Here is a 14,749-nt window from a genome sequence, read left to right as displayed (position 1 = left end):
GAATGATCATGGATCGATCATGTGAAGGTGACAGCGGGGTGGAAATTGGCAGCAAAAGTAATGAAATTTATGAGCCTGAAGAAGACTGAAACAAAGACAATGGAGACACAAGAAACTGCAGATGCTGGAATCTGGAGCAACACACAAAATGCTGGAGGAACTCAGCAGGTCAGGCAGCATCAATGGAGGGAAATGAACAGTTTGACATTTCAGGTCGAGACCCTTCATCAGGACTGAAACATAGATGAGAGATGGCCAGTGTAAAAAGGTGGAGGGAAGGGGTGGAGCAAGAGCTGGCAGGCGATAGGAGGATCCAGGTGAGGGTGATAGGCAGATGGGGGAGGGGAGAGTGGGAATAGTGTCAGAAGCTGGGAGGTGATAGGTAGAAGTGACAAAGGGCTTCAGATGATAGAATCTGATAGGAGACGAAGGCAGAGATGGAATAAAGGGAGAGCGGTGAACTAGTGGGAGAAGTGTGTGGGTGATGTGCAGATGGAGAGGGTGGGGGAAGGGTAAGAGCCATGGTGATGGGGGCCAGGTGGATCATGGGGAAAGAGAAAAGGGAAAGATGTCTCTTTCCCCTCCCCCACCCTCTCCATCTGCGTATCACCTACACATTCCTCCCACTGGTTCCCCTCCCCCACTACTCCCCTCTGCCCTCCCCACCTTCCTCTCCTATCAGAATCCATCATCTTCAGCCGTTTGTCTCTTCCATCTATCACCACCCAGTTTCTGATGCTATTCCTACTTTCCCCTCCCCCACCTGCCAATCAAGCCCCCCCTCATCTGAATCCACCCTATCAACTGCTAACTCTTGCTCCACCCTTCCCACCACTGTTTTATACTGACTATCTCTCCTCTATCTTTCACTCCAGAGGAAGAGTCTCGACCTGAAACATCAGCTGTCCGTTTCCCTCCATAGATCTGCCTGACTTACTGAGTTGCTCCAAAATTCTGTGTGTTGAAACAAAGACAAGATTAACTCGGCCTATGCACATTCCCGCAGCTGCACTTTTGAAATGAAGAAATTGAGTGGAGTTGAAGAAATTGTTCAACATCAGAACAAGTTCATCCAGGTGAATGAGTGTTGAGGTGGTGGCGATCTGCTTGGTCCCCTGTTCAGGGAAGAAGCAGAGGGCCCTCAGACCTCCTGATGTGGGTAGAAATGTGGAGGGCTTTTACATCCATGGTGAAGATGAGCCAATTGACACGAGGGAATTGGAAACTGTTGAAGTGGTTGAGAATGTCAGCGGTGTCACAGGTACAAGTGGGAAGGGACTGGACCAGAATGAAGGATGGAGCCAACATAGATAAAAATATGTTTGGTGATCCAGAAAAGGATGAAGCAATAATACTGCCCAGACAGTCCTGTTTGTAGTTTTCATGTAATGATAATGTTTATTAGTCATTCACTGGTTGAAGTTAGCATTGTTTTAAATTTCTTTCAAAATTGTAACAATTTATGAACATGTTAAAATTAAAATTGCATTAATCTGTTAAGGGTTAATATATATCTATATGTATACTTTTCAGATGGTGAATGTCATTTGCTTTTTTTTTAGCTCAAGCAACCTGCTGACTGAATCGTTTACAACCTTTGTAGACCCCTCTAGGGGTTCTGGATCAGCAGCTTGCAAAACTAACCCAGCTGTACAGAGAGCTGCTGATGTGCTGCATGACCTTGGTAGACTGAATGGGGAAATGGCCGGCATTCTACAGGTAATGAAACAATGACAAACACATTGCTTGAAATACTGTAAATGCTTGCTAAGAAATTTGAAAACAAATATAAAAAGCTACATCAGAACTCCCTATAAAAAATGGCTTGTCAGGCTGGTCTTGAGAATTGATAATAAAATTAAAATGATGAAACTAGAACAGAAATACAGAAAACACTCACCATATAGGCTGGCAATGATGTAAAAAAGATGACTTGCATTTTATATGCCTTTCATGTTCCTTTCATGGTGTCTCAAAGCATTTTACAGCCGATGAAATATTTTTAAAGGGCAGTTTCTCTAGCAGTGTAGGCAACATAGCAGCCAGTATGGGCATGGCAAGCTCCAACATACAGTAATTTTAAAATGGCTAGTTAATCTGTTACAGTAATGGATAGCTCAATTCTCCCTCAGAATGATACTATGGCATCTTGTACCTAAACTGGATGGCACCATCATCACAGTTTAATGCCTCATCCAAACGATAGCACCTCTCAAAGTCCAGCTCAAGTATAAGCATAGAAATTTGTGCTTTGGAAGTGGACTTCAATTGACAACTTTCCAACTCAAAGACAAAAATACTGCAGTAAATGCCACAGGTGACACCAATCAAGGCACAGCTGAATGGAGGATTAACGTTTTGGGTCAACATTTTGTGGTGATTAACATTAACTATACCTTCTTTTGCGTTCTGGATGCTGCCTGACCTGCTGAGTATTTTCTGCATTTTCTGTTTTAATTTCAGAGTTCCAACATCTGCAGAATGTATATTTAGTTACAGACCTAAATACTCACAAGGCATCTATTCACATCTGTAATTAATCCTCCAGCCATCTGTTAGTTAGGAGAAAATAAGTATGATTACATTCTTAAATGAGTTTTTAAAAATACAAGGGAATAATTTAATTTTTGTCACTTCTCTTTGTAAACGTGGTTGTATCATGAACTAAATGTATTGGAGAGAGCTGGGAACAAAGTACACTGATCCAGAAATTGAAGGTGTTTTTGGTATTCTAAATGGATGCAAAGTATGGGCAAATGCCAGATTGGAAGTTGCACAAAACTCTGCTGGTAATGGAGCAGGAGAGTAGGAAATCAGGAGGAGGATGAAAATAGAAGTTGGTGAGGAAAAGGTTCTGGGTTACAAATTTTTGATCCAGTTTTTATTATTAAGCAATTAGTGTTATCGTCACATGAGGAAACTACAACAGGCAAATGACACCTGCATGAGCACAAATTGCAACAGGAAGTATCTGATCCAATTAACTAACATGCAGAACTTCCCCTAGAAATGCATGCATACACTTCAAAAGAAGCAACCTTTACTTTTTATGCACAATTTATGCTTAACAATAACAATACAAATAATTCAAATTTCAAGTGAGCTTATGGCTATTTCCGCTTAGTATATTGAATAAAGAATTTGCATCATATTGAAATAAAAGTGGCAATAAATTGAGGGGAATATTAATGATCTGGTTGGTTTTAATAAAATTAAGGGTTTGAAAATGTCCCATGTATAATGTACAATAAAAATACAAGCCATTTGCTTTCTTACTTTATAATAATATTACATTTCCATTGAGTTGCCTGTGATACTTATGTACAAATATACATCACAAATGTTTTGAAATGAGCTGAGAAAAAAATGTTGTGAGTGTCTGCATCACGGTATTACTTTCTTAAAATTCTTGAGGTATCAATTTGCAATATTTCTAGTGATACCAGATTACCTAAATTCATTGTAATTCTCTTGAAAATATGTTAAATTGGTGTGGAAAATTGTATTAAAATTGTATTAAAAATATTGGGAATTGGCAGCACAAATAGATGTAAATCAAAGTTCTGTTATATAACATGTTTACATAATACATAGTGTTGACATATTTTGTTATCACAGGAAAATTGGTTGCAAAATTATGAAATATTTGTTGTAGCATATGGAGATGACATAGTCTTTGTTAACAAAGTACAGCTAAAAATGAAGTTGAACGCTTTATAAGCTTTAGGTATTGCAACAAAAGGAACTTCATAGAGACTTGCAGCTAAATGAGATTTTATTTTTAATCAACTAAAAATCAAATATTTCTTTCATGTGAAGTCATGTGCTGAACTTGTATTTGTAGTCTGAAATTTGATTGCAATGAGATTGTTAATAAATACCTCAAAGGTTTTGTGATAGGAACTAAATCATTGGATGTTATGATTACATCATTGAGTTTAGCTTGACATCATCTTTGTTACCTGAAACAAATTTGGTAAAAATCTTTGAAAGATTTCTGAACAGATCAAATTTAACAAAGGATGAAAATGCTAATTTGTATGTCACCTACTGCTACTAAGTAATGAATGGGAAATTTTCTATTTAGTTTCTGAGGTTAAGGGGAGATTAATAGCAGAAAGACAGCAGCCCTCATCATTGTAAGGTGTTAGAACTGTGTCAGGCTTTTAAGACTTTATTCTCTACTGCTGGATTTGTTGTCAAAATTTGATTTTTGTGTTTAGCTGTCAGTGACTTAATTGTTAGAGCCAGGAATTAGAGTGAGTACACCCTGGTCTTAACTGCTCTATATGCTTTTCCTTGTCAAATTTAGAACTCAACAAGGTGAGTTCTTAAAATGATTCTGTTTTATAGAAGACTTAACTGTAATCATGCTATCTCTTTCAGGAGGCAGAGCAGTGGCAGTCTCGCATGCAAGGCGTTAAGGTTTGACTTCTGATTTTTCTTAAAATATTCACAGTATTTTCAGCTGTTTGGTAGCACATTGAGACAGAAATGAAAATCACAGAAAAGGGTCATAAGATACAGAGATGTTCTAGTTATTCCTTCTCTTGATTCCCTTTCTCACAAATAGACTGTGAGTGCCAATCAGAGCAACAGCCGCAAGCCTATTGACTCGCCACCTCTGCAATATCATCTGGTGAGTTGCCATGGAAATTACTACACTGTTCATCTCAACTGTATGCTCAGTCCTGACTTCTTTCCCCCCGAGATTTGTTGCTTTTCATATGGTATTTCTCCAGTACATTTAGTATTTTTATGCCATACTCTGGGCTATAAATTTGCATTCAAGAATTCTCATAATTTCTTCTAACAAGAATACCATGTGCCTTCTCAATCTTTGATAATTAGCTGCATGCACTTCTCTCCATTGATAACCTCCATAATACATCATTGCATAGAACTAACATAAACAGCAGTGTATTTATAAAACAAGCATTTTTTAATATATGTCCATTTTTCAATTCTATGAAAGACTTCAACTATTATCTGCTGTACTCTAGTTTCTAAACATTAACAATGAATGATGACGGGCAATGCTGCCAACTCTGATATTTTTCTACTCGCCACACACAAGCATTTATGGTATGGGTTGCTGAGCTAGCTACAAACTTTCTTACTGATTTGCATTTGAAGAGAACAATCTGATGAAATTTTATTTCCTTTAATAAACTTTAAATGATTCCTAATCATGGATTCACTGAATGTGAATGTTGAGGATCTTCATGTTGTACCCTGCAGCATCTGTAGATTTATATGTGTATAACCATACGGAAGGTCAGAGATCTCTGAAGCCTAGTCGACCTGAGTTTAGGTCTTGATCTTCAAATACTCTTATTTTCAATTGACTAAAGGCTGTGCTTTTGCATGGAAGATGGTGGTTAATTACATCATTAATGTCTGCCTTCACCTTGAGGTGACTCTCAAAGATACCTATGGTTCCCTGCCTGGGTGGCGAAGAAGACTTATCATGTGCACTACTTGCCTTATAGTCAGGCATGGAATATAAGAGCTGGGACATTATGTCGCAATTTTACAAAATAGTGGTTAAGCCTCACTTGGAGTATCATGAGCAGTTATGGTTGCTGCACTATCGGAAGGATGTGGTTGTGCTGGAGAGAACACAGAAGAGATTCACCAGGATGTTGCCTGGTTATGGGGAGAGATTGGTTAGTCTGGGCTTGTTTTCCCTGGAGTGAAGGAGACTGAGGGATGACTATGAGAAGCATACATATATATATTGGGTGGATGGTCAAAATCTTTTCCCATAGTAGAGATCAAAAACACAAGAGCATAAGTTTGTGAGAGGAAGGAAATTAAAGGGGATCTGAGGGGTAAGTTTATTATACAGAGAGTGGTTGATATCTGGAACGTGCCGCCAGAGAAGGTGGTAGAATCAGATACAATTACTATGTTTAAGAAACATTTGTACAGCAACTTAAATAGGCAAGATACAGAAGGATAACATCCTAATGGGAGGCAAATGGGATTGGTGTTGATGGACAAAAACATTGGCCCTGGACACGGTGGGCCAAAGGGCCCATTTCTGTTCTGAAAACTCTATGACTCTATACAGGAAGTGGTCCATGTTTTTCAGTGTGCTGCCATGAACCTTTATTGTCAAAGTGCAGTGTGGTGCCATAGAGACAACACTGTCTTGTGGATATTGAGTTTAAAGCCCATCCCCTCGTATGCATCAGTGAACTAGTTGACTATAGCTTGGAGCTTGGCCTTTCAAGTATCTGTAAAGTAAGCATCATCTGCAAACTGCAGGTTGAAATCAGAGGTTTGAGTGATTGTAGTTCTGGAGTGTAGTTGCTGCAGGTTGAAAAATACATACTTTGAGACCTGGAGAACCTGTTGGTACCTTAAGGCACTAGAAGATATCACCAACAATGTCTCTGCAATATCTTCCAAGTTCATTGGAATAGTGAACAGCCAATGTAGTGTCTTCTCCCAGGCCAACATAACCAGCATTGGGGTCCTAATTACACTCAATCAGCTGCAGTGGCAGGCCACTTTGTTTGTATGATTGAACCTAGAATCTGGAAACAGCCAACTCTTCTGGGCTCACTTGTGGAAGAGATTACTAGGTTCATGGATGAAGAAAATCAAGGACATGACCAAGTCTTCCTTGAAAAAAATGCAACATCCCCACTCACTCCTAGGAACCTCTGGCTCATGACCGATCAAAGTGCAGAAAGAGCATTTGGATTAAATTTTTTTTAAGTTTTACCTTACAGCGTGGTAACAGGCCCTTCCGGCCCCAACAAGTCCGCGCCGCCCATTTTAAACCTAAATTAACCTACCCGTACGGTTCTTTGCAATGTGGGAGGAAACCGGGGCACCCAGAGGAAACCACGCGGACCCGGGAGAACGTACAAATTCCTTATAGACAGTGATGGGAATCGAACCCCGATCGCTGGTGCTTGTAATAGCGTCGCACTAACTGCTACACTACCGTGCTGCTCTCCGCTACACTACCATGCCGCCCTTAGTGCTGAGAAACTTAGGTCCATGCATCAAGAGCCCACAGAAGCTCTGCACAAGTGGAGAAGCAGCATACAGATGGCCCTTTTGCTTGTCCTGTCAAGCACCTCGTGCTCAGAAGACCCAGACACAGAAGAATCTGCAATTTCCATATTCTAATCATCAGAACTCACAAAACCAGAGTGGAAGCATCATCTTCAATCCATAGGGACTGCCTAGAAAGAAGATAATTCACAATTTTTTTTGGAGGAATCAGATAATATAACTTTACTATATAAAATTATAGTTACATCCAAAATTTTAGTTAGGTAGTTTATACAAATTCAAAATCAAGTTTCACATTACTGTGTTTAAAAAAAATTCATACCACACAGTGCCATAATGAAAAGTAATTGCATTCATTACTGTGTTTCTTGGCAAATTCTAAACTACATCAAAAGTTTAACCTTTCCTTTAATTCTGCTAAAGGAAACTTCTGCTTATTTTGGTGCCATAGTTATACAGAATGTAAACCTGAAGTCCTGACTTTTTTGAGTAAAGTTCAAATTGAGGAAAACAAATACTGATTTTATTTACTTGGGCCAAATATCAAATATGGGAATTAGCTTGCTTGCAAGTAACTGACTGCCCCTCCAAAGAATTGACTGCGAGCAATCCAGAAAGACACGAGTTTTGCAATGTAGAAACTGATGGTGTTTGCACAGGAGAGCAGGTGCATTGCTGTTTTGTTTGCAGATACCATAAATTAAATGCTCAGTGACAAAAATTATATTTTGTGCACCATAAAGTTAGAACATAGCACAGGACAGGCCCTTCAGCCCTCAGTGTTGTGCCAAGCGAATTACGCCAACGACTCCTAATTATTCTAATCCCTCTTCCCTGCACATTGACCCTATCCCTCCCTTCCTGCATATTCACATGCCTAATCTAGAATCTCTTAAATGCTCCTATGCTATCTGCCTCTACCACCACCCCAGGCAGTACATTCTAGGCCCTCACCACTCTCTGTGTAATAAAAAAAAAGACTTGCTTGGCACACCCAGGTGTAGCCAAAATCCTGTGTGAAAATTTTAGAACTGCCTATGTTAGAAAATTGAAGAAAATAGTACAAAAGGGAAAGATTTCCTTTATATGACAAGACCATGAAACTGTTAATAAAAAACAGGTTTGTGTTTCTTAAAACAGAACACACAAAAAAACTTGCTCCTCCCTGCAATGACCAACATAAATACCTGATGCAGAATGAAAATGTCTGATAACTTTAAAAATAGCTGGAAAAACCAAAAAGCAGGAATATCTAGTTAATCTGAGACAATAAAATGGTTGATTGGAAATGATATGCAAATGAAAAAAGATAAAATATATTTTGCTTTCAAAATGCTCCATGATCGTATCTTTGCTTCTAATAATAACCATCAGTCATTTCTTCATTTCATGTATTACCCTAGTGCACTCATGTGTGCCAAAAGTCTTTACTGGAGATAAGGTAGATCATGGGATAAAAACACAAATAAATTGCCCTCAATTTACAAAGATGGAGACTTTTCTCAGTTTTGTAAATAATGAAGGAGCAAATAGATGTGATATTCCCAAGGGGATTGACACCTTTAATTGGCTCCCAAAATGTAGGAGGGATTGAAAGTGTAGTGGAAGAACTGGAAAACTGCAGGTAGCTATCTCTATGTGATTTTGTCATTGGCATAATGAAAATTCAGATTACCAGCTAAAGAGTCTGCATATTTTCCAGACTTAACAAGAATGGTGGTTCTGCAGGCATATTGGTGTGTTTAATTGCTGTGATAACTTGATTATAGATACAGTTGATTCTATTTTGTTGTATTTTTATCTGTTAAGTTACTATTAGGTATCAACTAGCTTCCTATATCAAATTGTGGATTATCTATTTTTCTGAGCATTTGCTAGTTGCTGAATAAAAAATGTGTACTGGAGGTAAACGGCTCCAGTAAAGATGTGTCAAATTTCCTGACCACCTGCATAGGCAAATTCCCTGGAAGAATCTTGCTCTAGGATTGAAAAGCAGCAACAAGACTAAACCAGCAGCTCTAGAGAATAATCTTTGAGAGGCACGGACTCCTAAGGTTGTCCTCATCTTGATGAGTTGCAGAAAATATCGTATTTAAATTTATTGGTGTGTTTCCACATTACCTTTTTTTAAATCCATTTTCATAATTTGGGTGTTGCTGTCCAGCCAAGCATTCGTTGCTCATCCCTAATTCCTCTGGAGAAGGCAAGTGGTGAGTCAGTTACCTTCTTTAAATGCTGCAGTCCCTTAGTGAAAGCACTTCCACAATACTGTTGGTAGTGAGTTCCAGGATTTAGAGCCAGCGATGTTGACAGATGGTGATATATTTCCAAATCAGGATGTTATGCAACCTTGGACCAGAATCTGCAGGTGATGTTCCCAAACCTCAGCCTGTGTTCTGCTTAGTGGTAGTGGTAATGGGTTTGGGGGAATGCCAGAGTAGCGAGTTTCAGGAGTTTGGTGTATGAGCATGAATGATGTGACCTGCCCCAACATAGCTAATTAACTTGCCCTACGTAGCTGATTGAGAATAACTAAGGCCTTCATGCTCAGGCTGATGGCTTGGTAGATCATACTTCCCAACCTTTGTCAGGTCAGCAACTCTAGGATCTACTGGACAATGGAGACAAAAGCTGTGTGGGTACCTCTTATCCACAATTGGAATATTCTCCAATTGTCTGGATGAGTGCAGCTGCAGTAACACTCAAGAAACTCAAGGCCAACACCCAGAACAAAGCAGCCTGCTTGATTTGCACCCCATTCACCACTCTACAATTACACTCCTTTCACATTGATGCACCGTGGCTACAGACAGTTGTTATGTTTGTTATTACATTGTGGTTGCTCAACAAGACTCCTTCAACAGTAGCTCCCAATCCCATGACATCTACCACTGAAAGAAATAAAGGAAAAGGGAAACATTGTGACCTACAGATTCCTTTCCAAGTCATTTATTGGGATGGATTATCCACTGACAGGAAATCCATGTCAGACCACCACCCACCCACCCTCAGACCATGCTATTTCTTCTACCGTGAGCTCTGCCTCTGTCTTCTGTAAAAAGTCTGCTTTAGGGGATTGCTTTTCGACAGTAAGTGGCTGATTCTGCCCCTGAATGGTCTTGACAGCTGCTAAGGCACTCACCCCAGACTCATCAATCTCCAAAGCGATGAGCCTTCAGATGACCAGCACCATTACAGAATGCTGTGAAAGCTGAAGGCTTCTCTGTCATCCTTTCGTGCACTAGAACAGTGCCTGGTAAACTGTAGAGGAGGAAGAGTAATGGGTGTAAAGGGACTGGCAGTCGGGTGAGGTGAGGAGATGGGAATACGTGTCTTTCGGGTCTGCGGTCACATACCTCTTCAAAGTGAGAGGTTAACTGCTACTGAAGGGAATTATAGGTGCCCATATGCAATCATACAAAATACTATGGTAGAACTGCTTATTTGCACTGGGCTGAATTTGGCAGAGCTGATGGACATTCTTGTCTAAATCTTGCTATTCTGCTTTCTTTCTTCACAGATATTCCCACATCTCACTCAATTCCACCTTTGCTCCATTTCCACAATCCTGTATGATCCCAAGTTCTGACCATCTGAATTCTGCTCCTCAGGCTTTTCTGGATATCTTCGTTCAGTTTGTATCATCTGGCACTAGCTTACCTCCTTTATAAATGCTCCTTTAAGAAAAGCACCCTCAATCCTCTGATCTCTCCCATAAGCATGTGTTCCCCAATATTCTTTTCTTTAGAAATCATTGGAAAATGTTGGCTCACAATTAAATTCCTATTGACTTCCATCCAGCCTGTGGAATTGAAACTGCACCCAACAAGTGCATAAATTACATTCATTGCAACTGTGATAAGCTGTCTTGATCTATTCCACTCAATTTCTGTGCCTTTGACACCGTAAACTAATAGTGGAAACACTAATATTTGTATATTGCCTTTCACAGCCTCACAAAGTCCCAAAATGCTTTACAGCTAATAAAATACATTTATTTGAAATGATGTCACCTTAGGAAGCATGCATAGCAAGGCCCCACAAACGGGAATGAAATGCATAACGAGATAATTTGTTTTCTTCTTTCGGATTCCAAATTAGTTCTTATGCAGAATACTTGGTGAGCTTTTTCTTCGTTCCACTCGTATGTTTGCCCAGGATAAATTTAGTAGAATAGAAATTTAGTTGTTCCAATAAATACAGTGTGAGGAAGCTACGATCCAACTCTCAGCCTATCAGAATTCTATGTTTGTTTTCATGGAACATACACTGCAGAGAGAGGCCATTCTGCCAACACTGTGCAGGTGTTTATACCCCATTACATTTTTCTCATTTCAGACTTTTAGAGTATCCTTCTGTTCCTCTTCTCTCATGTACTTGGTCTAGTTTCCTTTTGAAAGCATTTAATCTACTTGTCTCAGACATATGCTGTGCTGGTCAGTTCCATACAACTACTCTCTGAGCCAAGAAATTACTCCTTCTTTCCTTATTGGATGTTTTGCTAAATATTATGTTACCCTTGGCCTCTGGTTTGAATTTCCCCAAAGGTGGAAATATTTTCTCCACCTCTATCCTGTCAACAACTCATAATTTTAAAAATCTTTATCTCCATTTCTGAGGTTTTATCTACTTATTCTTACTACATTGAAGGAGGCCATTCAGTCCATTAAGAATATGCCAGCTCCCAGCAGAGCAATCCCATCAATCTCATTACCCCTTTCCTTATTTACCTGTTACTCTGCAGCTTCCTCTCTCTCTCTCTCTCTCTCGCTCTCTCTCATGACCATCAACTCTCCTTTTCTGAACTGAATAGACCCAATCTCTTTAATCTTTTCCAATGGCTGTAATTTGTAACTTCTGGCATTATCCTTCTAAATGTTTCTTATTTTCTCCAGTGCTGCTGTGTCCTTACTGTAGCACAGAAACCAGAAGTATGCACAGCGTTCTAAGGGTAGCCTGATCGGGGTCCTACACCACTTTAATAAGCCTTTCCTATTATATCCACAGAAGTAAATCTCAGTGCTTTGTGAGTATTCTTAATTGCTTTGCTTAACTGCAATATTGCTTTCAGAAATGTTTTCACCTCTGTCCCAAAATCCCATTACTCTTCATGCCCAGTGAGTGTCTTATTTTTCATAATACAGGTGATGTTGCTATTTTTGCTATCGCTTCTTATTTATCTCTCTGAAAGTCTATTTCCTATGCAGAATGTACATATTTTAGTATTGTTTTGTACAGCATTATATTCTTTTTCAGTGTTAGCTGTACATCCCCAATTTGATATCATTTGCAAATTTTGATATTATGTTACTTTTTCCTGTCAAAATCATTAATATAAATTTTAATTAAATGGTTTGAGTACTGATCCTTGTAGAATCCTGCTTTCTACCTCCAATCTGAATAACAACCCTTATGCCGAAATTTTGCTTCAGGTTTTCAAGCCAATGTACTACTGATATTACTCCCGTCACAGTATGCTCAAGTCATGAGCCTATTGTGTAGTATTCTTCTCAAAACCTCATTTTCAATGTTCTTCTGCCCATGATTCTCCTGGTTTCATCTGCTTAAATCTTCAGGCCTTTTGTCAGTGCTGTTGTCTTCTTGATGGATTGAAGACAACTTTGCAGTGATAGCGGAACTGAGAACAAATCGATCAACCCTGTAAAATTCAAACATTTGAACGAAGTGTAGGAGAACCAAACTGCCTAGATAGTCATTTGTTACTTTTTGAATCCATTCTGGCCAGGCCAAAGCCACACTTAGCTAATTCATCAATTAAGTCAGATTCTTATATTCCTACAAATCAAAGGTATTTCGTTGGACTATACACGGCAGTCTCCATAACACATACACAAAAGCATACCAATGGCCATTAGTGGTATTTGGAACATGTTGTGTGTGTAAGGGCTATCCTGATTATATTTGTCAGTAATTAGTATCCGTGTTGAGCTGTTTTGTCAGACACGAGTAGACCATCCATTCTGACTTGACTGCTTTTTCCTTCACTACTTAATGGAGTCAGAAACTTAGAAGAGACACCTAGAAACTGGTGGAAAATTTTTGAAAGCTCAAGGGAGAAGTATAGATTTTAAAGGCATAAAACTGGTTGTGATTTTTTTTAGGATGTTGTGGGACATTCCCTTGGAAATTAGTTTTATACTGAACGATTAATATGAGGATAATACTGGAATTTGCAACAGACCCAGGAGATCATTAATCTTCCACATGGAACCCAGTCAATTCACTGAACTGCTCCACCTTCTCCACATTCAATTCTCCACTTTTTCACAGAGACATTCTTATAGCCCTCCAAGTTTATCAGTATATCCCAAAACAACCTGGCATATTTCTTCCCCTCCAACTTGGATTACATCTATTTCTTTGCCACATTTAAACTGATATTTATATATCCTCTCCCTTTATCAAACCAAGACCTTATTTCACCTCCACTGCCCAATTAAAGCTGGTATTGTTTTCCTCTCTGAACCTTTCTTGGTCCTGTTGTCTTTCTCCTTCAGCTGTCACTGATATCCCCAATCCTCCCTCCCCATCCTCTACCTGTTTATCCTTCTGCACTTCCTTCATCTTAAAGTAACATCCACAACTCATTGGCTGTTTTCTTCATATGAACCATTCTCGTATTCTCTTCTGCCCAGTTATGCTCCCATTTGCTTTGTACCATTCACTTTTTTCTCTAAGTTCCCACACCTCTGCGTGACACTCTCTTCTGCATGTTGGTGCTAAAGGAAGTGAAGCTAGAAAGTCTTTTCCTTAAGATCCAAGGTGAGACATTGATAATCTATTGGAGGCCAGGTTGCTATGATACCCTGTAAGCCTCTTTTGATCTCTGGAATCTGCAACAGCTTATACGGCAACCATCAGACCTTGCATGAGTACCATTAGAGCTTGCAAGACAGAAGTCAAAGCTTCCACTGCAGCACCCAGATATTGGGTGGTTTCTGTTTATGCTAATGTGGAAGATGAGATGTAGGCTTTCAAGTACTGCATTACAGTTGGGTCCACATGTGTGCTAATGCAGTTTCCTGCCACTTTCATGTTGGAGAGGATGGGTACTAAGCTCTATGCAAAGCCCTGTGGATGCCAGGATCCTCCATCCTTCCAGTGTTAATCCGCTCGCACTTTTTAACAGGACCCAGATATCCTGACAGGCCCAATTATGTACCAAGCATTTTATTGCCCTAACCAATCCAGTGCCCCCACTGAAGTGAGACCGCACTTGGAGTATTGTGTGCAATTCTGATTGTCTTGCTATAGGAAAGGTGTAAATAAGCTAGAGGGGGTGCAGAAAAGATTCACAAGGATGGTTGCCAGGACTGGAGGCCTTGAGTTATAAGGAGAGACTGGATAGGCTGGAGCAAAGGAAGCTGAGGGGTGACCTTATAGAGGTTTATAAAATCATGAGGGGAACAGATGGATGGTCACAGTCTTTTTCCTAGGGTAGGGAAATTTAAAACTAGAGGGTATAGGTTTAAGGTGAGTAGGGAAAGTTTTAAAGGGGACATGAGGGGTGAGTTTTTCACACAGAGGATGGAAGGTATATGGAACGAGCTGTTAGAGGGAGTGGTAGAGGTGGGTATAATAACAATGTTTAAAAGACATGGACAGGTACTTGGATAGGAAAGGTTTAGTGAGATATGGGTCAAATGTAGGCAAATAGGACTAGCTCAGGTAGGCGCCTTGGTCAGTATGGACA

The 14,749-nt window shown here is 39.6% G+C and overlaps 1 protein-coding gene across 2 annotated transcripts in view; it reads left to right on the top strand.

Annotated features, from left to right (window-relative positions):
* kiaa0586 (KIAA0586 ortholog) overlaps window positions 1–14,749 on the top strand; it is a 379,886-nt gene that overhangs the window by 163,466 nt on the left and 201,671 nt on the right. For both annotated transcript variants that reach the window (XM_052029700.1, XM_052029708.1), the window contains 3 exons: window positions 1,563–1,719; window positions 4,387–4,425; window positions 4,574–4,639. In XM_052029700.1, the coding sequence (XP_051885660.1) occupies window positions 1,563–1,719; window positions 4,387–4,425; window positions 4,574–4,639 (262 nt within the window). The remainder of the gene's footprint in view (window positions 1–1,562; window positions 1,720–4,386; window positions 4,426–4,573; window positions 4,640–14,749) is intronic.

This window comes from Pristis pectinata, chromosome 1 (assembly GCF_009764475.1).
Source record: "Pristis pectinata isolate sPriPec2 chromosome 1, sPriPec2.1.pri, whole genome shotgun sequence".
Lineage (NCBI taxonomy): Eukaryota > Metazoa > Chordata > Chondrichthyes > Rhinopristiformes > Pristidae > Pristis > Pristis pectinata.
Note: the sequence above shows the minus strand (reverse complement) of the source record. Positions and strands in the feature narration are given on the sequence as shown.